Source organism: Zootoca vivipara, chromosome 14, assembly GCF_963506605.1.
Source record: "Zootoca vivipara chromosome 14, rZooViv1.1, whole genome shotgun sequence".
Lineage (NCBI taxonomy): Eukaryota > Metazoa > Chordata > Lepidosauria > Squamata > Lacertidae > Zootoca > Zootoca vivipara.
Window position 1 is genome coordinate 5,832,677 of NC_083289.1, and position 25,415 is coordinate 5,858,091.

General features: G+C 45.0%; 2 protein-coding genes and 1 non-coding gene across 11 annotated transcripts in view; 1 reads left to right on the top strand and 2 right to left on the bottom strand.

The window, feature by feature from the left end:
- The window catches only part of DAPK2 (death associated protein kinase 2), a 63,528-nt gene extending 51,093 nt beyond the window's left edge, over nucleotides 1-12,435 (bottom strand). For 2 of the 9 annotated variants that reach the window (XR_009558577.1, XM_035130932.2), the window contains exon 1: nucleotides 331-10,345. The gene's annotated coding sequence lies outside the window, so the exon portion shown is untranslated. Of the gene's footprint in view, nucleotides 1-330; nucleotides 10,346-10,994; nucleotides 11,083-11,337; nucleotides 12,289-12,308 lie in introns of those variants that run through there. The other 7 variants (XM_060282979.1, XM_060282977.1, XM_060282981.1 and 4 more) reach the window with 7 other exon arrangements.
- Nucleotides 12,436-19,786: 7,351 nt separating this feature from the next.
- Nucleotides 19,787-25,415, bottom strand: part of TBC1D2B (TBC1 domain family member 2B) — a 46,521-nt gene continuing 40,892 nt past the window's right edge. Inside the window, exon 13 of the mRNA XM_035130903.2 lies at nucleotides 19,787-24,052. Within this exon, the coding sequence (XP_034986794.1) occupies nucleotides 23,857-24,052 (196 nt within the window). The 3' untranslated portion in view covers nucleotides 19,787-23,856. The remainder of the gene's footprint in view (nucleotides 24,053-25,415) is intronic.
- On the top strand, nucleotides 24,863-24,996 carry LOC118093335 (small nucleolar RNA SNORA72). Its single transcript, XR_004693626.1, has one exon. It is a non-coding gene; the product is annotated as a small nucleolar RNA SNORA72 (small nucleolar RNA).

Here is a 25,415-nt window from a genome sequence, read left to right on the forward strand (position 1 = left end):
GAAAAACTAAACTAAGTCCTTGAAAGACTTCATGTGTAATTCTCACTAAGTGTGTGTGGGGTGTTGCGTATTAAAGTAATAGCACAGCCAAGTATGTATTGTAATATAGAGTTTATTGTATTGTATTACAGAGTTTATTTGAATGTACAAGTTCCAATGGGAACATCTATCATTTGCTGGTTCAAGGTGCAGGATTTGGATCCTCTGCCGGATTGGTTTCCGTGGGAGGGAGTCAGTGCCATTGGTTCCCACCAAAATGTATCTTTTCCCTGCTAGTCCTCTGTTATTATATAAGCCCCAGTTTTCCCCATTCCTGCTTCTGGCTCTTACCTGTTCTTTGAAGTAAAGAGATGTTGTACCAGATCCTCGCCTCCAGTTTCTTATCTGCACTGGGCTGAAATCACTGAATACGCACTACACAACATAAACACCAGGTATAAAAAAAGGTAAAGGACTCCTGACAGTTACATCCAGTTGCAGACGACTCTGAGGTTGCAGACTCTGGGGTTGCAGCGCTCATCTTGCTTTACAGGCTGAGGGAGCTGGCGTTTGTCCACAGACAGTTTTTCCGTGTCATGTGGCCAGCATGACTAAGCCACTTCTGGCGAAACCATAGCAGCGCACAGAAATGCTGTTTACCTTCCCGCTGATGTGCTTTCGAACTGCTAGGTTGGCAGGAGCAGGGACCGAGCAACGGGAGCTCACCCCCGTCGTGGGGATTCGAACCGCCGACCTTCTGATCAGCAAGCCCAAGAGGCTCAGTGGTTTAGACCACAGTGCCACCCACGTCCCAGGTATACATACATTCCAAGAATATTTAATCTAGAGAATCATCACACCTTCAGCAACGTAATTACACATGGCTTTCTGGTGCCTTTCACCCAGCAATTTTAGGGCGTTTCACAACTGTGTTGTGTTCATCAAACTGGAAGGCAAGCAGAAGACCCAGGTAGTAAAATTTAAGTCACTTCCCCTTTTGCCCACTGGTGCCTAAAAATGTTATGTTCAGTCGTCATTCATGTACCACTTTTGTGAGTCTTGCAAAGCAGCACTGGGCTCGCAGGGTGCTGTGAGTGCGCCCATCAAAGCAGGGCGGCATTGCCCAGCCAAGCTCCCCACGGTCGGCCAGGCAAGTGGCACAATGCAGCCCCAATTAGCTCGAGTGGCCGGGGGTCACTCTGATAGTGCAGCCCCATGTGTGCACCAGCAAGGAATGCTTTGCCACTGCCCCCCCCAGCAGCCATTTTTTAGCTGGAGCCCACAGCACTCTCTGAAACACACTCACTGGTCCAAAAATTATGAATTATGGGGTGTTGGGAACCGTGTTCACAGATTTGGGTGGCCAAGAGAAGGAAGAGAAAACACCCATCATGGAGCTGATAGGATCTCCTAAGACGGCTTGGGAAGGCTGCCCACCTTGCACGTTCTTCAGTAAACTCTTCAGCACTGTCACATAAATCCTTTAGTAGTCATGCAAACATTGAGGAGATTACTGCAAGTCAAGGCACAATGGAATTAATTAAGGCTTCACATACTATGAGGTCACTCCAGGTAAGCAAAGAGATGCCAAGGCAAGTACTTGATTGCAAGTGAGGAACTCTATCTGCTGCTTCACAATGTTAAACTTCTAGCCCCAGTTAAGTCCAGCAAAATATATCGCTCCATATAGGAACAGAAGGAAGCTGCTTTATATCATGGTTCATGGTTCATCGAGTCCAGCATGATCTGTTTTGAGGGTGCTTCCAAATTGAAGGGATCAGCCCTCATGCATACATGTTTTCTGCAGCTTCTACACATTGATCCCCGTTCAACACCACTGCTTTTAATATGGATTGCAGATTCCAGAGACTGAACCAAGTAACAAGAAACAGGGTCAGTTTGGTTGCACTGAGACTCCTGTTTTTATACAAGCTGAGCCTAAGCAGCTGTTGAAAAGGAATGTCACTCCAAAAGCAACAATAACCCTTACAACACATTTGTTGAAAAAGACAAGCTCCTCATTCTCTAGTCGGATTTGCACCAAAAAAACTCTCTCCTTCAGCAAGTCAGGTGTGTGAGAGACACGTTTCCACCAACTTTCGCTCAAATTACCAATAGCCACCAACTTTCAGAGATTTTAAAGTAATCACCTTCCGTTATAAAAGCTTTAGTTGAGTCAGTCCAGTGCTTATCATTGGGCCTGACTTGGCTTGCTTCCAATAACTGCATGCCATATTTAATTTTTCAAGAAGCGCTATTTTATTGATTCATTTTAGTGTTTCATTTTCAGAAGACAGATTTGCTCTAATTCACTGAAAAGGCTGAAATAGTCTCTCATGTGTTGTTTTACTGTAGTTTTTAATCAGGGGTTGGAGAATGCCTAATATATCCCCCTCTTATGATAAAGTATCCTGGCCAATCCTTAGCGACCCTTCTGAGTAACTTTCTTGAGGAGACCAATTAATTGATGACTGAGCAGCTGCCAAAATATCTGTATCTTCTCTTGTTTCCTGGACCTGCTTTGATCATTAATTTTTAGCTTGTTGTTTCTTCTTAAAAATTGGTTTTACAGTGGTACCTCGGTTTAAGTACTACACAATTGGTTCCGGAAGTCTGTACTTAACCTGAAGCGAACTTTCCCATTGAAAGTAATGGAAAGTGGATTAATCCGTTCCAGACAGGTCCACGGAGTACTTAAACTGAAAGTACTCAAACCGAAGCGTACTTAAAGCGAGGTATTGAGGTTGTTATTTTGTATTTTATACTTTGTATTTTGCCTCATTGGCCAGCTGGCTGTAATCAACACAGGACTGATAATAAAAGTGAGCGAAAAAGTCTATCAAGGAAAAAATTACATTTTGCCCAGCAAGGAGACTCTGCTGTGGCTTAGTTTCATCTTGAGATCTCTCACTGCACTGTTGTATTTATTTTTTAAACCATTTCAATACTACCATATCATAAAATATATAAAGATGGTATGTCAAAACGTAAAACACAATTTTAAATATAAAGATACAGATAATCGCTAAGATGACTGCCCAGTCAAAAATAAAAATTAAACAGCTGCAAAAGTCCTGTTGACATAAGAAGGTCTTCAAGAGACACTTGGAAGGCCAAAGGGAGGCTTGTGCGTGACAATCTGCTGGAGGACAGTTCCACACAGCATAGGACTGGCAACACTAAGCTCCCAACTTCTAGCTGAACCCGGGCAGACACCTGAGGCATGGGGAACAACAAAGCTCCTCTGGATGATCTCAGATGACCAGGCTTGGATATAAGGGTGGTCCTCAGGGCATACTGGACCAAAGTTGTTCAGGGCTCTGTGTATCAGCACAAGAGCCTTGAGCCAGGCATTGCTTACCACCTGCCACCATCAGCAGTCTAGCCCTTGCATTCTACGCCAGCTGGAGCTTCTGGATCAGGCCCAGGGGTGGTCCTACACAGACCACATTGCAGTCACCCAGTCTCAAGGTTACCGCTGCATGAACTACAGTACATTGGCTAGGCCATCCTGATTCAGATATGGCTAGAGCTTGCATACTTGGGAGACATGTATCAAGGTCGATTCCACTGAAGTAACACCACTTCATGGCAGAGTGTCCTTTATTGCCAAAGCATTTTCAAGTGGCCCTAGTTTTCAAGCATTCCGCTCCCAGATTCCTGTATGAAGGCTACCTATGTGCTTTTGCAGCCACACCTCTTTCTAAAGAACACTTGCTGTGCTCAGCATCAATCTCACAACAGGTACGCTTGGGCCAGGGCCAAGTATGGGTCAGTTAACTTGGGCGAGGGCCACCAGCTGCCGCCACCTATTAAACGCCTCAGAATGTTAGCTTACACAAGTTCCCAGCCCTCAAGACTACATATCAAAACCTGGAAATTTGATTTGCCTGTCTATTATTTTTTAAAGTTTATATCCCACTCTTTGACTAAAACAAAGAGCAGCTTACCAGCAGAAAACAAACAATGTTACAACAGTATCTGCAGCATTAAAACTACAGATCTAAAACACTTATTGTTGGCAGTGCCAAAATGGTGGGGTACCCTTGCTGAGGAGATTCATAATTAAAAATGGCAGCAAAACAAAATATTAAACTCCTGTATGAATCAAAATGTTTTCACTTTGTCTGAAAAGAAAGAGGAGCCAAGCAGATCTCCATGGGGAGCACGTTCCAAGGTCTTGGATTCCACCACCAAGAAAGCTGGGCTCTCATGCTGAAACCTGCCTAGCTATGAATGATAGCACTAAAGAGAGGCAAGTTTGCAAGGCAGGCCTGGAAGGCTGGGAAGCCTGTGCTTGTTCTGCCTCCGTCTCTCCCCAGCTTCTTATCCATGGTCCCATGCTGCCTCTCCCCTGTGTGTGCACAACCCTCCAGAGAAATCTTTCCAAAACTTTGATGGAAGAATATGTCGGGACAGGCCAGCTACCACCAAAAGCCCTTCCACTGTGCACAGAGCTGTAGTGCAGGGGGAATGCAGGAGCGAGGAAGGATGCTCTGGTGAAAAACGAGGCTTTTGAGCATCGATTGTAGCAGATCAGCATAAAGGAGACCAGAGAATCTAGTGGGGCTGCATTTTAGATTCTCCAGGGGCAGAGGGCACCGTTATGGAGAACTCATACTTTTCAAAACTTACCACAAATACTTGCCACCCATGATGGAAAGAAAAAGAAAAAAGGTAAACTCTGGGTCAAGCAAGGCTGGGTTGGACATGACGCTTACCCAAAGACATGTATCACAACAAAGACTGGGAATTTCTCAGACAGACAATTTACTTAATGTGCCGCGTCAAGGATTCTTGTGGCTTTGGTGTGGAATGTGAGGTTGCTGAGGGGAAGCCTTTGTCAACATGATGGCCTGCAGATGTTTTGGACTTACCGCGTCCAATCACTTGGTCCAACGAAAACATCTGGAGGGCACCAGGTTAGGGACATATTCTCCGAGGTTCAGAGCCAAGGTCATGCAAGCAAGAAGCTTTTGTTCGTGGCTCAGGTAAGCCATCTTTGTTAAGGGCAACCTAGTCCTCCTCTCCTTTGACTCTTCTCTTCAACTAATTCTCAGCCAGGGAGACCAGCTATTTGCTGGGGTTGCCACTATAAGCGTGGCACAGAGGCCACAGGCTCTGGTGGGGATTAAAAGCATGTGTTCCTGGGATAGAGGGAGAGCGAGAGCTCAAACAAAAGAAAGCTCAGGAATCTCTCCCACACTCTCAGAATGGGTCTCCTTAAATCATTCCAGTCTCCTCAGCTGCGGCCAAGTTGTCATTGTACCATGGAAGCCTTTGGACATATCTACATGGCAAAGTGAAGGTGGCTTAAGCCATCTTTCTCTCTGCCAGAAATCCACCAGGAACTAATGCTGTGTGAGGAGGGCTAAGGACCCCCACTGGAGAATTTTCAGCAACCCCAGCAAACAATGGTTTCCAGGATTCTCTGAGGGAAGCCATGACAGTTAAACTGGTATAAAAATGATGTGAGTTTGTGGTGTAGTCCTCATGGCAATTAATTATGATAATAGGCAATTAAGCTTAGAATAATGTTGGGAGATAGCTAATTGGACATGGGTGGCACTGTGGTCTAAACCACAGAGCCTAGGGCTTGCCGATCAGAAAGCTGGCAGTTCGAATCCCTGTGACGGGGTGAGCTCCCGTTGCTTGGTCCCTGCTCCTGCCAACCTAGCAATTTGAAAGCATGAAGTGCAAGTAGATAAATAGGAACCACTCCGGCGGGAAGGTAAACAGCGTTTCCGTGCGCTGCTCTGGTTTGCCAGAAGCGGCTTAGTCATGCTGGCCACTTGACCCGGACGGAAGCTGTACGCCGGCTCCCTCGGCCAGTAAAGCGAGATGAGCGTCGCAACCCCAGAGTCGTCCGCAACTGGACCTAATGGTCAGGGGTCCCTTTACCTTTACCTCCCCCTGTAGCACTGATTACCCCATTGTTGTAAAAATGACACATTTCCAGACACCTGGAATTATGCTTGACCTCCTTCTCCTTGTTCATAAACTGCAGCATTGAAAATAGTTTAAATAATAAATGCCTTTTCAAAAGAAAGGGCACAGGGGGCCGTGAGCTGTTGTGTCCTTTTCAAGGTGCTCTACAGCTGGAGGGCAATGTGAGAAGGACGCAACGGGGCAAGGCGCATAGGGAAGATGAGGATGGGAAGATGGGGATTAACAGAGTGGAGGAAATTTCTACCATTCCCTTGTCGTGGTCAGATCATTACCGGTGGGGTTTAGATTCTCTGGAACTGAGAACCTCTCCAGGGGTGGGGGGCTGATTAAGAGGTGTGCCCCAGAAGGCTGATGGATCTGGATGGTTTCCTGATGGCTCTTTTGGAGTTTCCTATTGCCTTGGCAGGTGATTCTGTCAAAGCCCTGGTGGATCTCTGGAATGGCGGTTGACATGATCACTCCTGAGCATCCCCTCTCATGAAGTGGAGCTGAGAGAGGTTGTCCAGAGTTTTGGGGTTTGGTGTCACCAGGATGCTGATGACACCCAGCTTTATTTATCTTTTCCACCCAAATCCAAGGAAGCTGTCTCAGGAATGGATTGGAGGAGGTTGAACAAACTGAAAGTTAGTCCAGGCAAGACAGAGGTGCTTTTGGTCATTTGGAAAGCAGAACAATGAATAAGAATTCAGTCTGCGCTGGGTGGGGTAACTCTCCCTGTGAAGGCACAGGTTTGCAGTTTGGGGCATGCTACCGGACTCCACCCTAAACATGGATGCCCAGGTCTCTGCAGTGGCCAGGAGTGCATTTGCACAGTCAAAGCTAGTACGCCTGCACCGTGAAAGTGAGTGGCTCCCTCCTTGCTGTCCTTGCGCTGGCAGGTGAAGTCTTTCTTGTTCTAACAGGCTTTTGGTAACTGACTGCTCTTAATGAAAGGGCTGGTGCTGTGCTGTTTTTATTGTAATTATTTGTATGGTTTAAACAGGACTTTAATTACCGTATATGTACGTGGTTTTAATTCCATCAATGTTTTTTTTAATTATTGCTTTTTCTATTATTGTTTAGCAGTTCTTTTCTATAAACTGCTTTGAGTCCCGTCAGGGGAAAAGGCGGAGTATAAATAAATGTATAACAATAGTAATAATAAGATGGCAGGGGGAAGAAATGGGTAACAGAGAAAGAAAGACAGACATAAAAGATAGGGAAAAAGAGAGAGCAGCTGGTTGGAGAGAAAGATGGGCAGAAAGAACTCAGCAGGCTTCAGCATCCCTAGCTGTGCACAGAATCTTGCTCCTAGCCCTTGCTTCACAGCCACTAGTGACCCACTGGCCCCCCACTCCCCTTATTCTGAAAGTCAGGTTCAAAACACTTACAATGGATTTCTCTGTTTGCCAAAAAGTATTGTTTGATCCACCCACATTCCTTTTGAACAAGAATGAGAAGGGAGAGCAATGAAAAATGGACAATATGCAGGAGTCACTCAGCAGATTGGCAAAATGACAGTGTAATTAACTTACATCATGCCTCATTGAAGCAGTCTCTTACATAGCATTATTCTTTAACTTCATTCATTTTGATTTGCTGCACACTTATCATTCTACTGTGACCAAGCTGGTAATTTTATTGATTTCAATTAAATCACACACACAAACACAGAGAGAGAGATATGATGATGGTCAATGATTATGTTCGAATAATCCCATGTTTCTGAATGTCTGAAAATTCATAGTCTGTTACATCGAAAAACACAAAAATGCAGGTCCCTGCCCACAAGAAGCTTGCAATCCAGACACCACTGAATGGTTCAGCAAACTGTTACAAAATGAATGACAGAAATAAATAAATTCCTTCCTTTTCATCACAAGACAGCAGGTCTTATGAAATATAATTACATATGTTCATAAACCATCATTAAGCCTAAGCAGTATCTTCTCATTACCTCACTAACACACACACAAACATACATACATATGGATATAACAAGCTCAATCTGGTGCCTTTCAGCCATTTTGAATCACAACTCCCATCAGGGGTGATATTAGTAGTTATAGTACTTATTTTAATTTCTTGCCCATCCTTCACTCTCATTACATTAATTAAAGCATATTGATAAAAGCCATTTAAAACAACGTACAGCAATACCTAGATGGCACCAGGCTGGGGCAGAATGGTTTACTTCTTTATTTTCCTACTGTTTACTTAAAAAGAGAAGCAGCACCATTCTGTGAATGTACTCCTCCTTGGAAATTCACAATCCGTGGGACTCCTAGGCTCATGTTACAAGCACTCCAAATGCAAGGAATTATATTCAGCCAGTAACAAGAGCCAGAGCGACTGTGGCTTAGTGGCAGAGCACCTGCTCTGCATGCAGAAGACCCAATTTTTCAATCTCTGACATCTCCAGGTAGGGCTGTGAATGCTGCCCATATGAAACCTTACAACAGCTGCTGCCAGTCGGTGTAGACAATGCTGAGCGAGATGAACCAACAGTCCAACTCAGTATGAGGCAACTGAGTTCCTATGGAGCACACTTAAGCTTTGGCCTGAGAGAGAGGAAAAGATTCCCTTCAAACACTCAGGTAAAACGCCTCTCTAACAAAAACCCCACGCCCTACCCCCGTTTACTTTGAAACACCACCAAAAGAAAGAGCATATGCTCTTTACTGTGATCCCATTATTGGGTAATCTTTTTTGAATGCTAAGAATAAATTCATCTGCTTTATGCTGGCTCAAACCTTTAGCCACCTAGCCCAGTCCCAGCTCCTTTTCCCCACAAGGGACAAAGAAAATGTAATCAGAACTTCATATAAACAAGGGTGCTGATGGGCAAGAGTATTTCCTGCTTCCTGTTCCAGCATTCTTCAACCCCGGTGTCCTCCAGATGTTCTGGACTATAGCTCCCATCAGACCTAGTCAACACAGCTGTAGATGCCAGGGCTGACAGAATTGAAGGTTGAGCTTTTTGGGGGGGGGAGTTGTTGGGGTGGGGGCTGGAGGCGGGTTGGGCAAAGTTGTTGAGCTTTGCTGGCACAGTTGTGCTTCTGTTAGGGTTGCCTTACGCCTGGATTTTCCTGGATATTTTTGTGATTACCGCCTGGACACTGCTGCTGAGCACGGTATTCCGGATATGTCTGGGAAATTCCAGACGTATGGCAACCCTAACATTCATTCATTTAACCTTTATTGGCATAATTTCCAAACATTTAAAATACATAATCCAGTGCGATCTTGTCGCCGGCTTATCAGAACAGTCACTTGCCAAAGGGGAAAGAAGGCCAGCAATTTATTTCACCTCTATGGGTATCCAATGGGGGCAGGATCCTGTAGTGTACTTCGACAGCAAAAGATCAAATAGAGGAATTTAGCTACAATCTTGGTACACTCCTGGTCTCTCCCCTGTAATAGGAAGCGTATAACCTCTATCTCTGGTTTCCATTTAGGGATACATAGTTGGTCCAGGTATTGCTGGCGGATGTCATCATACATTTTGCATTTAAGGACCATATAAGCTAAAGTTTCCACCAGATGGGTGTCGCATGGGCAGATCCTGTCTCCTTCTGCCGTCCCTGCGAACCTATCCCTGAGGAGGTTAGAGGGGTTGGTGTTGAACCTAGCTAGCAAGAAAGCCCTTCTTTCTTGCGGGTAAAACAGAAATTGTAAATAATTAGGATTAGATTCCTGCTCCCAAGAGAGTTGAAAATAAAGAGGGGAACATGTTTTTCTCGCAGCTAAAGTCAGTTCCTGAAGCTCTATGTCCCATAACCTAGTTTTTAACATGGCTTTGGCAATTGGAAAAGCCACAGCTCCTAGAAGGTCCTCTGAGAGCCCAAGTTGTCGTATCTTACCGGTTAGTGTAGAACAGTTGTAACCCTGGGGAGGGAAAGGGGTCTGACAGGACTTCACTGAATAAGGAATCGTTATCTGCTGAAAAGCATATGTTTAGCCAACATAAAAGGAAACTCATCCAGGCAGCTGTCTCAAGCTTGTGTTGGCCGGCAACCCTAACAGAAGTACAACTGTGCCAGCTGAGACTGAAGGGAGTGGAAGTCCCAAACATCTAGAGAGCAGCAGCTTGGTGAAGGCTGGCCTATTCCGACCCAGAGACTTCCAAGAAGATGGCAACAGGAACAGGTGTGTGGATCCCAGGCCCACCTCAGGAATAAGATCCAAGTCACGAAACAGTGGTGTCTGCTAGTTTAAGTTATCCATATTGATTTATATGTTGTGGGGGGTGGGGTGGGGGTCAGTCATTGTCTTGGCAACCATGCCCTGGACCCTCTGATCTCTCACTCCACCCGCAAAAATAAAGACACCCATCCATGTGACACTGACAAAAAAAGCACGACTCATACTCTGCAAAGGAGGACAGTTTATGGTCTCTCTCACCCCCTTTCTCCTTTTTATCCCCTCCATCTCCCCACTTCTCTTACCCACCCCCTCAAACCCCACACTGCCTACAACAAAAATGTCCCAAGTTGACTATTATTGACCTGTAACAAGGGCACCAACTCCCAGGGCTGAGTTGTTTTGCCCTCCAATATATTTTGGCATGGGGCCTGGGCCCCCAGTGTTGAGAGGGGGTGGAGGAGGCTGAGCCCAGAGCCCAGCATAGTGTGGTTCCAGTGGCTGTTCCTTCTCTTCCTCCTGCTGCTGCGGAGGGGAAGGAGGCACTGAAGCAGGGCAGCCACCGCATTCGACTCTGCCCCAGGGCTTCTTCTGACAGTCCTGACTTTAGGAGTGCAAAATTGTCCCCCCTAATCCCCCTTGCAAGCTGGTGCCTCTGACCTCTACAATCTACAATTTGAAATTAGAGATGCTGAATGTAGTCTTTTTACTGACGGAAAACCTTTTAATAAAATATTATTTCAAAAAAATCAGTGGCATTTGGCATTCGTATATTATCTATTTAAAGAAGATCAGGTCATGAGTAAGCCCCACAATTCATGGTGAAGTGGACGACTCGTCATGCAGTGCAAACAACACCGGCCCCTCATGCAAGAAACTATGTCTCATGCGTACATCAAGGCTACAATCCTAAGCACATGTGCCCGAGGGTAAGCACAACTTACTTTTGAGTCAGCCTATAAAGGACTGTACTGTAGATTTCTTTCCACTAACCTGCTAATCTCCAGTGCATTTTCAGGCAGCCTGGAGCACCTGAGAATAGGGTTGCCAAAAAACTGAATTTTAACAAGTATATTACATTTCTGCCTCATATTTGCTTATCAACAACAAGGGAACGGAGCATTCTCGCTAACAAACCTCTGTTAAGGCCAATGCCCTAAAACTCAAGCCTGCAATATCTGGACATAAATACCCAGTTGATCAATAACTGAAGATGCAGTAATTGTCAAGGTCCCTGAGAGACCAAAAATCCCAATACATAGAAAAATATTTAATATCTACATTTACCTTGGAACCCAAAGGAGAGTTAGGCAGTGCTCAAAAAGGCCTTCCTGGGCGAAGGATGGCTAGGGAGCTGGAAGCATTGAAAACTATTTGATGTGAAGAAAAAGCAGAAGGTGGAGATGGTGGGGGGGGGGAGTTAGGAGGCATCTATTAAAGCACCCATATTGATAGCTAAAGAATAGCCAGAAGTGCAGGCTAAAAAACCCTGTTTTTTAAGAAAACCCTCCCCACTGAAATACACTTTACAAATCCTTTTGCAGTCATAATTAGAGTTATGAAGGCATTAAAAGGGGCAAACACACACACCAAGTATTGATGAGTGAAACTGAAATCCACATTAGAGATTAGCTAATTAACAAGTGGAAATGGGATCACCGTTAGAAAACGGGAATTGCAAGAGCACAATGCCAGAGCTGGATCAGATCAAATAAAGCCCGCCAAGTTCATCCTTTTTCCTCCCTCAATGGCCACCACAACCAGATGCCCTGGGATGCCCCCCTGTAGGTCTCCATTGCTCCTCCTCAACAACTGATACGAAGGTATGCTACCTCTAATAACGGGATGCGGCATGGAATATCCATTTGTAACCTTCTCTTCATCCAGGACAGGGCCAAATCCTTTTTAAAACCTGCTCAACTCTACAGCTCTTGGGAAGTTGGGGCAGCGTTTTCCATAGTTTAACTGGACCCCGCGTGAAGCAGGACTGCCGTTTCTCTGCCCTCCACCTCCCACCCTTTGGAGAGGGCGAAGAAAAGCTTCTCTTCAGCCTTTTTCTCCGCGCCAGGCATCGCTCTCGCCCCCCTCGCGCGCCCCCTAAACGGAGTCCCGGCGCGTGGAGAAGAGGCTGGGAGCGCGGCGCCAGAAGGGGGCTGGCGAGGAAGGGAAGCCTTCTAGGCTCGAGGGGGGCTGATTCTGCCTGGGGCGGAGGAGCTGGACAAGCTGGCACGCGCAGCTAGAGGAAAGGGGCTACTCACCGGGAGGAGCGGCGACTGCGCGCTCAGCTGAACGGACGATTGGCAGGCTGGCAGGCAAGCAAGCAAGGGCGCACGCCGAGGCTGCCTCCTGGACAGAGATCGTACGCCGGGCAGGCGGGGAGGAGGCGGATCCGCCGCCGCCGCCGCCGCCGTTACCGGCTGCTGGTCCTGTGCCGCAGCCCAGTCCGGGGCGCCTCCTGCCGGCTTTTGGCGGAACAATCCCGGGCGGCCGCTGCTAGCTTCGCGCTCCCACCGCTCTCCTCGACAGATTGCAGACGGTAGGTTGCAAGTCTCCGCCCGCTGATCTGGAAGAGGCCCAGTGGACAACGCAATGGGTGGCAATCCCGAAGATGCTCTAGAAATAAGTGCGCTTTCCTTCTGGGCATCCTGCAGGCGCCTAAGCTAATAAACCATGGAGAGGCTCATCTTTGGAAAAGGTTAAGAAAAGGGCAGCCGAAGTGATCAGGGGTGGGGGTGAGGGAGGCTGCGACTCCCCTATGAAGAGAATTTGTAGCGTTTGGGGCTTTTTAGTTTACAGAAAAGACGAGTAAGAAGCGACGCGATAGAAGTTTGTAAAATGGTATGCAGGCCCTGTGGAAAGTGGATAGAGAAAAGTTCGTGTCTCTCATAACACTAGGACTCCTGAACACCCAATGAAGCTGAATGTTGAAAGATTCAGAACAGATAAAAGAAAGTCCTTCACACAGCACTTCGTTTTATTCTGGAACCTTACTCCCCCAGGATGAGACAAATTCATGGGGGGGGGGGCGCTACTGGCCTTGATGACTATGCCTGGCCTCCACCGCTGGAGGGAGCAATGCTTTTGAATACCAGTTACAGGTACTGTAGGTAGCCATGTTGGTCTGACATAGTAGAAACAATAAATAAATATTTAAAAATCCTTCCAGGAGCGCGCACCTTAGAGACCAACTAAGTTTGTCATAGGTATGAGCTTTCATGCATGCACACGAAAGCTCATACCTATGACAAATTTAGTTGGTCTCTAAGGTGTGTGCTCCTGGAAGAATTTTTATTTTTTTTTTGTTTTTGTTTTGAATACCAGTTGCTGGAAACCACAGGAAGGGCGAGAGCTCTTATGTTTCCCACGGATTGTGAGAACAGGATGCCGAACTGGATGGGCCTTCTTTGGCCTGATCCAGAAGGTTCTTCTTATACTCTTGTGTTCATCAATTTGTCTAATTCGTTTAGGAAGCCACCTAACCTAAGGGTCACCCATTTTAAATGATGTCCTCACAAGTTCCACCTAACTACAGAATCTCTCTCTATCCACTTTCTGTAAACCACCATCCTCCACCCCTTTGGTTGCTATTTTTTCTAAATTACCGGTATCTGCCTCCCATAAAAAATGTTCCAGCCCCCGATCATCTTGATCAGACTGTTTTCAACATAATAAATGTTGTTTCTTGTTCAGACAGAGCAATGCTTTTTTTACCTGTGTGCAAATTTAAGCTATTAGCAGTGCAATCCTAGGCACATCTTCTCAGAAGTCAGACCCATTAGTTCAGACTTCTTTCATATTTACATTATAAATTTGCATTTATTAATGTATTATTATTATTAATGGCATGCCCCAACCACCATTGCTGTGCTGACTCCAAAGTGTGCCTCTCACCACCCCAGTGAGCATAAAACCTGCATTGTTCACGAGGAGGAAGTTGAGTCCACCCTGCAGATTCTCCTAATTCAAGAGGAAGAATCACAATATGACCATAATTTGTTACCAGCGGTGTAGTGTAGTGTGCTGGTGTGTGGGCACCTGGCGGGGCGTGGAGGGTGAAAGGAGCCTGCCGCATGAGCCCAGCTCTTGCTGCCAATGCCGCCGGAGTGACAACCCCCCCCCAACCAAGCGGGGCCGTGCTGTACTGCTCACACAGGTGGGAGCCCAGCTGGCCAATGCAGCCCTTGGCAGGCAAATCCCTCCCCACGCCCATGGAAGGAAGTACCAAGCCAGGCCATGCTGGGGCCTTGCCTGCCTCCCTCCTTCCGCGCTTGTTTACCGTCCAGGGAGCGTGTCCAACTGTGGGAATGTTCAGGGATGCAGGAGAGAATATATTGTTTGATTATATCCTTTCCAACTTGTGTTAACAAGTTATACAATTTAGCAGAGTAACACCCCCCCCTTTTTAAACTTGTACAGCGGATGCGTTTGTCTAGGCTTGCTAAAGCCTCTAAAATACGTTTCTTTGGTAATTCCCCATTTAGTCCCTCATAAAAAGATAGACACGACACAGTATAAAAAGAGTTTACTCACTCACATTCTGTTCCCAAATGGGTCCCAGAAGCCAGACTTAAGTTAGAAAAGTAATATACCTGGAAACTATCCCATAAGGAGACAGTCCCTTTGTCCTCTCTTGACTGGAAGCCAAGAGAGCATCTTAGGCTAAGCAGATGTTGCTTCTTTGGTCAGAGAGAGAGAGATGGCTGACCAGTCCTGCTCTTTTGTTACCTGGGCACGTGAGGTCATGCCCACCTCTAGTCACATTGCAAGGAAGTCTGTTCCAGCCTAGGAGAAACAGGAAGTTCTGACTGGCTGGTCCAGACATCCCCTTTTATGTCCACTCTAGGGATGTTGTACTTGACTGCTCTTGTGTTTCACCTCCCACACCAACAAGGAGCAAACAGTGAGGCCAGGCTGGGCGCTGGGACCAAAGACCCCTGGCAGCAGGCTGGGAAGGATGTGGGGATGGGGCCCGCCAGGATGCGCCTGGGTGGGGCTGGGATACCTGTGGAAGCCACCACCTACATGGTAGGTCAAAACTGTGCACCCTGAGCCATGGCCCCCCTGGCTCCACTGCACACTATGCCCCTGTTTGTCACAGGAAGAAGGAACTGGAGGAAAGTCTCAAAAACCTTGTGGCCACCTGGAAAAGGAATGCACCTTACAGAAGCCAGAAAATATAGGGTCTCCCCACAGCACTCTAGCACACCATCCTGCCGTAAAAGTAAGATGTGGCAACTCTAGGGTACCACAAATAGTGGCAGAGTGGACAAAACCACCATTATATTCTCCTGGCAGCCCTCAGTGAAATGAGTGGGCACCTGTCTGTCCTATTGCAATTAGGCAGGGGAGGGGGCTGAGGGTTTGTGGCTTGGATGATGCCACACAGCCTTCTGGCATCATTAAATTTCCCGTCCGTTAAAAATGTCAATGTTCACTGCACTGCCAGACCAAACAGCTGAATGGTGCAGTCAGTCCCTTTAAGAAAAGTCATTCAGTTCCACAAAACTGTTCTCACTTTAAAGGATGAGCAGCCCCCCCCCCCCGCACCAGTTATGGGATAGCAATTATACTGAGGTTTTCCAGTACAAAACTTTATTTCACATTGATAACACAAAGGAAGTATGTGACTGCCCTCAAGTATTTTTCCCACAGAATAAGCCGAAAGGTTAATCAAGGGCAGCCAAGCCACTGAAGTAAAATTTCAGCAAGGGAAGATGACTTACAAAATCACATTTTAATTTTCCAACGTAACAGGCATAAATAGTGTGCTTCTGCACGTAACAGCAAAAGCAAACATCTTTGGCATGTGCTGCAAAGATATCCTGAATTTCGGAAACTGGCTGAGACACCTTGATGCGCTCAATTTATTTCATCCCATTCCACTATCTGCTTCACTCATCTAAGGAGTGCGCTAGCTGCATGGGCAGAGCCAGGGGGGCCTGGAGGGGCAGCTGCCCCCCCAAAACCATAGCTAACTGAGATCCCCCCCCAACAACAAAAATCCTGGCTATGCCCTTGGTTGGCTGGCTGATTAACATTAACTTGCATATAAAAGTCAAGAACAATGTATAGGATGGCAATTCATCAGACATATGTAAAATAATACATTTTTACCTAAGTTTTTTATATAATAGGAACATCAGAGGCTGCCTTATACTGAATCAAACATTAGTTCATCTAGCTCTGTATTGTCTACACTGACTGGCAGCAGCTCTTCAGGATTTCAGGCAGAAGTCTCTCCCTACCCTACCTAGAGATGCCACAGATTGAACCTGGGACCTTCTGCTGGCGAGGCTGGCACTCTACAACTGGCCCTTCCCATAATCACTTCTTTCTTTCTTTCTTTTTATTTCTTTTGTTATAAATTGCTTTCAAAGTGTTCTACAGTAAGATAAAATAAAAAAGATTACCAACTCAATAAACTGAAAGCACTAAAATCATTTCTACAACTGCCCAATTAATATTCCATAAACTAACTGGGTCACATTCTAGGGTGAACCTTCTTAAAGAAAAATGTATTTAATAGCTACCTACAAGACTTACACAATTACAGTATATTCTTATTATAAGGCAAGGGAGTAAAGGTCTAATCACGAAAGTACACAATGAACAGCAGTAAGGGTGTCTTCTTCTGTGGCTAATGAGTAGCTATGTACGTATTTCATATTAATGTTCCTATCCTGAAATATATTTTCTCCCAAGAAAGTATTGTCGCTTTGATGTGGTTAACTTTTAAATAAGCTTGATTAGGATCACATCCTTATATAAACCTTCAGACACCCAACCAACCAACCAACCAACCACAGAGAGAGAATGAATTAGTTATAGTTTATATGTGAAAATTGCCTCTTTTAAGCAAATCACACAGGGCAAGCAACAAAGAAGGTGGGGAGGACAGAGAGAAGCTGCTTGTTTGGGAGGCCCTTAACCCTTCCTGTCACCAATTGGGTGAGATTAAGAGATAAAACAATATATCCTGATGGCATACTTACTTACAAAAATCAAGTGCTTTATTTATTTTTGGATCTTGCTTTGCAAAACAGCTTCTCAATCTGTGTAAATCTTTGTGTAGGAAGCATGTTTAGCATGGGAAACTGTTGGATAGTGTCACACCCAGTCTTTAAAATGCCAGAGGATTTTTTAAATAGTTACTCCCCCACCTTTCTTTCTTTCTTTCTTTCTTTCCTTACTTACTTACTTACTTACTTACTTACTTACTTATTACTGGTTGAAGAGGAATGTTTCACCTGGCACCTAAAATATATAATGAAGGTGCCAGGTGAACTTCTCTGGGGAATGCCTTACATGGTTTCCAGTTATTTTCTCCTCTCCACAGAAAGGGCATCACACAGCTCAGTGATAAAACATCTGCTCTGCCTGCAGAAGGCCCCACATTCAATCACCAGCATCTCCAGGTAGGGCAGGAAAAAGGCTCCCATCCGAGACCCAATGCCAAACAGTGAAGACAATTCTGATCCACCATTGATGGGCTCAGGATAATTAAGCTGCTTCTGTCCATATGTTTCCCATAGGTGGTCCATCCCTGTTTTAAATTCACTCAGCTTTGTCCCAGTGGTGTTGTTTTGTATTTGTTGCCAAGAAACTAGTCTTCTGGAACAAGCTAGCTTAAAATAAAAATATCCAGCCAGCTTTATTCAAGTATATTATGTTATATATGGTATTGTGCTCTTCTAAAAATTCTCATGAGGCCGCTCACAACATATAAAAATTACAACCAGAGATAGTAATGATAGTGAATGTCTAAAGGTAAAGGTACTCCTGACCATTAGGCCCAGTCGCGGACGACTCCGGGGTTGCGCGCTCATCTCACTTTATAGGCCGAGGGAGCCAGTGTTTGTCCACAGACAACTTCCGGGTCATGTGGCCAGCATGACTAAGCCACTTCTGGTGAATCAGAGCAGCGCATGGAAACACCGTTTACCTTCCCGCTGTAGCGGTATCTATCTAATTGCACTTGATGTGTTTTTGAACTGCTAGGTGGGCAGGAGCTGGGACCAAACAACGGGAGCTCACCCCATCGTGGGGATTCAAACCACCAACCTTCTGATCAGGAAGCCCAAGGCTCAGTGGTTTAGACCACCGTGCCACCCGCTGTGCTGCTAATTGTTGACAGGAAACTTAAGTCCCTTTCTGCTCTTCCTTTTTTATATTTGTACATAATTTTTTTCTTACAAAATATGTCCACCCTAAGGCACAAAAACTTGAATACAGCCAGTTACAGCTACAAAGACATGAGGCATAAAAGGCCAGATTCTTGCATTTCATAATCATGGTTTGGGTGGCAAAGGTAGGGCTTGAATATCAAAGTTTGTGAGAGTGCCTTAAAAACAAAACCACATTTTTTTCATTAGAAGACTATGTGTGCAGCTTGCATGTTTCAGCTTGACAGGAGGTGATGGCAATTATTGCATATCTTGTGATGGGAAGTCTGTCTCCCTCCCCTCTCCAAATTTACCTCCGTCTCTAGAGCTCAGTGGTGAGAGGGACTGCAGAGGAAGAATCACCAGGGACCACCTCTTGGGATGCTCCTGACCTGGCAACCCTAGTGCAGGAAGAAGCCCTGTTGCTAAGCCACGAAGTGCTTCCTTGTGCTAATGGAAGTACTTTGTTGGCGATCATTTCTTAAACCAGAGAGGGCTGTTCTCTGTAAAGTCGGGAACAACAGACACCCTATTGCTTTGTATCATGGACAAAGCAATAATCCTGGATAAAGCTCTCACTTCAGAGCCTTTTCTGTGGTGGGATGAAAACTTAGCAAAACTTCCTTCAGAAGGAGTCTTGCCAGCCTTGTTCTACTAAAATTTTAAAGAAAATTTAGGCCTGGGAAAAAGGTCTCAGCCTGAAATTCCAAAGTCACCAGAAGGCTGGAACCAAAATCCCAGTGCCTTAGCATCAAGAAACTGCCGGGCTGCAGGCCCCACTTGGCATATCTTTTTAAATGTCCACCAGCCCCACAAATTAACTGGTGCTACTGAAAAGCAAGGCATGTCAAGCATGATGGGAAGTAAAATGGCAATGTTACTGCCATCGCTGAGATGAACATGCTCTGATCTGCTCTAGGGTTACCTGGGCACCCTGACCATCACCAACATTTAGATTGGATCACTCCTTCCCAAGTCTCTCAATGGCAGCAGGTAACATTCTGGTACTGGCCAGAGAAGTTTAATGTCAAGGACTGGCTGGACAAGGAAGACTGGTGGCAGCCAGTAGTCCAGGAGGCACCTGACGGGGAATGGGATTCTGAACCAGGTTCAGACTGGTGGGAAAGGGAGGAATCATCAGCAGAGAGTGAGAGTGAAGGGGAGAAGCTTGAGGTAGCCACAGACGCTGATAAGAGAAGGAGCAGGGGGTGCATCTCCTGCTCTGCAACAGATTAATCCTGATTCCGCTCCTTCCCCTCCCCCACTCTCAGCACAGGAAAGAAGGGTTGAGAAAACGCTAGAACATGGCTGTGTGAAGAATCTCAGGCTTCCTCCAAAAGGATGCATATGCTGGTCTTCCGCCCACTGTCATCTCCACCAGCCACATCAACTGCTGCTTCCCAGACCAAGCTCTTCCCAGGCAGAGTAATATTTTGCTCCTATTGGTACTGAATGAGGCTTAAGTATCCCCCAGAACCTTCCAGCCTGAAGGCCCTGGAAAGAGTCCCAGAACACCCACGCCGGATATAAAATCGCTATCAGTCTCAATTTAGCAACAAAGTCAAACTAAAGCATTACAAAATTACTGATTTTTATTATTTTTGGCAAAGATTTCCAGTACAGAACCAGGTTACAGTTCAAGGATGCAACCATTGTGCCAACATCCCTGGTTGTTTCTAATACATAATACTTCCCAAGGGATGATTTAAGAGCTGTACAAAAGTTTAACAACACCAAAAGAGAAACAAGTTTTTAAATTTCTTCATGAGGGACCAAAGCAAAGCATGATTATGAATGTGTTTGTCAAATTGACTAAGTAGTGGTTTGTAATGGCTTGGACAAACGACAAGCCTAATTCCTCATGCTAATGCAGAAGACAACTACAGCTGTAGGAAGAGGAAAGAGTTGTTCAAGTTCAATGTTTAACAAGGGACTTTCCAGTAGGAACATATTCCATGTAAGCCCCACTCAAAAGAGGAAGGCTCATCCACACTTCCTATTCATTTTAGCCAGGCTTGCACAAAAGATGCTCCAGCTCAGCCCTGGCCAACTCAGCGCCCTCCAGATGTTTTGGAGTACAACTCTCATGAGACCCAGCATTGTAGGGTGTGCTGGCTGGGGCTAATTTGAGTTGTAGTCCAACACACATGAAAGGCTCCAGGTTGGCAAATACTGTTCTAGATTAAGGGGACTGGGCATGATCAGTTTCTGCCTACTGAGTAGCACTTGACAACTATAGAGAAAATCTGCCTACTGTGCAGTAAAGGGCTAGACATGTACTGCTTGATCCCCATTCTCTCTGCCTCTAGTGTAATAAAAAATTGGTCTGTGATTTGGAAACTTGCACAAACTGCTTCAGTGGTGTGGATTATACAATACTTAAAAGAGAAATCATGCATAAGATACTTTGCATATATAATATGTAACACATTTTGAAATTCTTTACAAAAAAAGAAAGAGTAACCAGAAAAACCTCATTGCAGTAAATGAGACCTGAAAAAGATGGCACATATTGAGTGGCGGGGGGCAGGGGGCGGTTGTTCAAACTTTCTTTTTCTTTTTCTTTTTTGAAAAACTTTATTGAGAAAAAAAAATCAGATACATCTAATTTTCAGAACCAAAAAGAAAGATTATATGTATCTATATAAAGTGTAGAATTTAAAATATAAGTTGTTCAAACTTTCTTTGTTGATCTCTGCTCTTAGGTTTTCAAATATTCTTGCCTTGTTCGATCCTAAAGTTTGAGGCTTGGAATCATCTCACAGAACTGTGGTCTGTCTCATGGGTTTGATTTCTAGGCCAGCATACAAATGTCAGGCAGCAGGAGCTTGTCATCCAATTTCCAAAGTGGGTCCAACCCCCCCCCCCGGGGGGGGGGGGATAACTCTTTCACATGTGAGTTCAGGTGCACTGAACATAACCGTCTTTGCAGTGGCAATAACAGCATTTGCAATAATCGATTTTTTTCTGTTTAACTAGTCGAACATCCTTAACAATCTAGTAGATTCAAGGTAAGTAATAACAAAGATGCTACAAAACTGAGGAGGATTTGCAGCAGCCTACAAAATAACATTGGCACAATGGGTGTTGTCTTCACTCTCCACCATCACCTATGTTTAGTTGTTTGTGGGAATTCTTCAAGCATATAAAAGTCAGGTGTTTCAACTACTATTCACTATCCAAATATTGGAGTTTCAAAGAACACAGATGGATCCCCTTTAACAAGCAAGTGCTAAGAAAACAAAAATATTCTACCCCACATTTGGTTTGAGACTCTTTCAGCCCTATCAGAAGACAGTTAAGAAAATCTGACAGCCTGGCATAAATCCAAGTGGTTCCATCTGTGGTTTTCAACACTTCTTACAACAGGAATTGAAGATACAGTACATGTAATACACAGAGGAATCTTAGTATTATTCAGGTACAATGTATTTAAAAATGGTAAGTGGCACTAATGTATTCCGAGGCCCATCTGTTCAGCTTGCACTGTATCTATCTCCTGTGTCCTCCCTTGCTTGCCCCACGGATGGTTCCGATCCTGCCGTCAAAGGACTGAGTGCTGCCAGATAGTACCAAGCTGACATGCCACATGAAATAAAGAGTGAAATAAAATGGTACACTCTTGCACTGCTATGAGCACAGGTGAAAATTTCATGGCCAAAATATTCCCTAGCTCCAAAAACCCCACAACAAAATTGTCAATTGATGATACGTTTTAGAAACCATCAGAAAGAGAATGGCCACAGTCTGGAAAAAGAGGCTTTATAACATGCTCACAGATTCTTGCGCATAGGTAGAGAGGTGCTCTTTCTCTCCGCATTCCCTGCACGCCACTCCTGCAAACAATCTCTAAGCCTTTGCTGTCAAGAGCAGCTTACAAGGTGGCAGAGGAGGAAACTGTTCTTCAGAGAAAGGAATCTTGACTGCAGGCCACTTGTCGGATGAAGGTAAACATCCCCAGGGCTGAAAAGGCCATGGCGACTTTTGGAAGGAGAGCATGTAAGGAAGGAATTCTTTTTTACATAAATAATAAAATTATTATTATTGCATTCATATCCGTATCTTCTTCTAATAAGGCAAGTTGGGGTATTACTTTTCCCTTCTCCACACTGTAGTCTACCTTTTTTTCTTGAGAATTATACTGCCTAATAAAAAGGCACATCAAGTGTGGGAAAGATGAAGGGGAGAGTCTCAGAACAGTCATCTTTAATAATGAAAAAGAACACCCATCCCTCAAAAAAATGAACCACCTGAACCACCTGCCTTCATTTTCTCCAGGTTCATCAACTGTATCTAAGATAACACATATTTCTGCAAAGATCAGAATAATACAATAGAAGGAATCCACCTGTAATTTCACTGGCGTTAAGTTTCAGCAAAATGACAGGAGCCAAGCACCTAAAAATGTGCAACAGAAAGAAGTACAGAGGTGCAGAAAGAAAAAGAAAAAACAAGTTTAAATATTATCAGAAATTAAACCTTTCATAAGAGATAGGAAATACACAATTCACATTGTTTGATTCTTTTAGGGTTAATCTTAGCCAAACCTCTCTGTGGCAGAAAAATCAGGTGAATTTATAGCACTTTCACAGGTCATTAAGTCAAGCCAATATGATTGCTTAGTTGAGCAATCTGCCACTCATAAAAAAAATGCATCTCAATATAAATCTCCAAGGATCAAGTGCTCATTGGGATTACATGGAGGGGGAAGCCCATCAGGCAAGAGCACCCTCACCTGGCCAGAACAGGTAGGTGCTGGCAAAACACAACATATCCTTCTGCCATCCTGGAGAGGACTCCTATGCCTTTAAGAGTATCATGTAAGGGAGAAAGCACAATTTATTTCATTCCCATAGTACCCAGAGAAAACTCTTCCAGCAGAACTACTTCTTGCCTTCCACAGTTCTTAAAGTGAGATAGACCAATGGTGTCCAAGGCAGCCTTATTAATAGTCCTCAAGGTGCTCATTTAGCACTATGTGAAAACAGACGTCAGCAATTCTTCTTGCTAAAAACAGAGCCACTAGGACCAATGGAATGATGTCTTCAGAGGACTTTGCTCCCTGGCAAAAGCACTGAAAGGCTTTTGACTGGCTCCATGCAGCCTCTTCACATTTTCATGGTTTTTAAGTACGTGCACAGATATGCTGAAGAACTGTCAATATTTGGGCTGGTTTTAAACAAACATAGGTGGACTGCCAATGAAAAATGCCAGCTTAGTTCAATATTCTCAAGGCTAATGAGGAGCGATTCTCCCAAATGGATTTTGGGGCAGGGGAAAGATTGGGGAAAGCAACCGGGAAATAAGTGTAAGATGGTGGATATTAAAAAGATTAAGGACTTTGCGCTACTGCTTCCTATGTGTAGGCACTTCAAAAATGAGTCCTTCAGAGAAGGGGGAAAGCGGCAGCTCAGATGCAAGGTGCAAGAAAAAGTGCTCTTTAACACTCTGGCAAAAAAAGAGAAATGGAAAGAGAAATTTTAGCAGGGGGTGGAGATTTCTGCAACGGCATGCTAAAGACTTGGAAATCTGTCCTGCAAATTTCCAGCTGATGTTGCTTAGTTTTGCTGGATCCTTACGGAAGAGGCCACTTCACAAAACTTTGGTCAAGCTTCCAGAAAGAGTCTTGTCCCCTGGGGCTTCCTCAACCATCTTCTTCATCATCACTAATGAGGTCCCTTTTATCTGGGTTAGTTTCTCGCTCACGCAAGAAGTCTTCCCGAATGGCTTCAAGTTCCATGAGCTCCAGGCGGACTTTCTCCAGGTGGTAGGCCCTCCGATTTCTTATCTGGCGCAATGGAAAGGGATTCAGATCCCCAAAAGCAATACTGATAAGTTTCCTGGGATAAAAGAAAAAAGAAAATACAGATGACCAACCACATTCCTTTAAAAAGGGTTTGTTGTGTAATCCACCAAAGTTCAGTCCCAAACAGATTTCTGCTGTTGCAACACACTCCCAAAACTCATGAACAAATGATAACCAGCACAAAACTCATGAACAAATGATAACCAGGGATGGGGGAGCCTGGCACAGGGACTCCTTGCTCATTTTTGTTTGTAAGTGGGCTAGACCAGTGTTTCCCAACCAGTGGCCATATGGCCCTCTGTGGGGGCAGGATATTCCAAGGGGGCACGTGAAAATCACGCAAATGGGGGGCACAGAGGGAAGTGAGAGGTGATGGGAATAAAAAAAGGTCCTGATTAATTGGCTATCCGCTTGGCCAATCACAAGTGGGTAAGGGGGCAGCCCACCAGGGTCCAATGCTCCTTTTCACCACATGCTTTTTCTTGGAGCAGCCCTGGTTTATTTCCATAGTGAGATAGGGATAGCTGAGTGTCCCATTTTGACCAGTAGAGCCTGCGATCCAAAACCCCAGGTCACATTAGTGCGGTAGCAATGGGCAGGGCTGGGCGAGCTGGAGCTGCTTGTTGCTGCTGCCAGTGCTGGGCCCAACTCTGCAGAGTGCAGGGCCCTAGCAGATCAGGGCCTTCGGATGTTGCCGAGGGACAGAGGGCCTGTTGGCAGCGTTGGCCCAGCTCTGCAAGGTGCAGGGTAAAATCCACCCCAGCACCTAGCTGAGTGGGGTCATCTGGTGCTGCTGACTTGCATCTAGTAAATAACTATATGTCTACTCAGATGAAAGCCACACTTGCCATTATTCTCGTTGTCCTGATATTTCAGTGATCAGGACAGGCTAGACATTCACTATATTAAAACTATGTGGTGTGTCCCCAGAGCTAGTTTTGCCTCCTTAGTTCTGGTTTTTAACTGCAAGAGTGTACTTCCCCATATAATTAAAAGTTTTGAATTTATGCTAGAAAAGTGTTCATATGAATGGACGTCTAAAAGGAAGAATGGGTTTCTGGCATCTTGATATGAAGAATTGTGCAGTGCCATTTGCTATGAAGTGTTTGTTAAAAATATGTCTTTTCCCCCTCTTCCCCCAAAAGAAGAAGAAAGCCACACTGAGTTCAGTGGGCCTTACTCCCAGGTAAGGGCATGTGGGGCTATAGTGTTTTATCTAGGCAGCCAGGGCTCCTCTGGATGATAGTATATTTTTGCACCATGTCAGTGAGGGCCACTTGCTTTTTAAAATTCTCATATATTCAGAACTCCCTGTGCACCTTTTGGACTAAATCTGTAGGTTTCCTCTGTGTCAAATAACTGGGGTCAAATAAGTGTTGTTTACTTCTGGAGGTTCT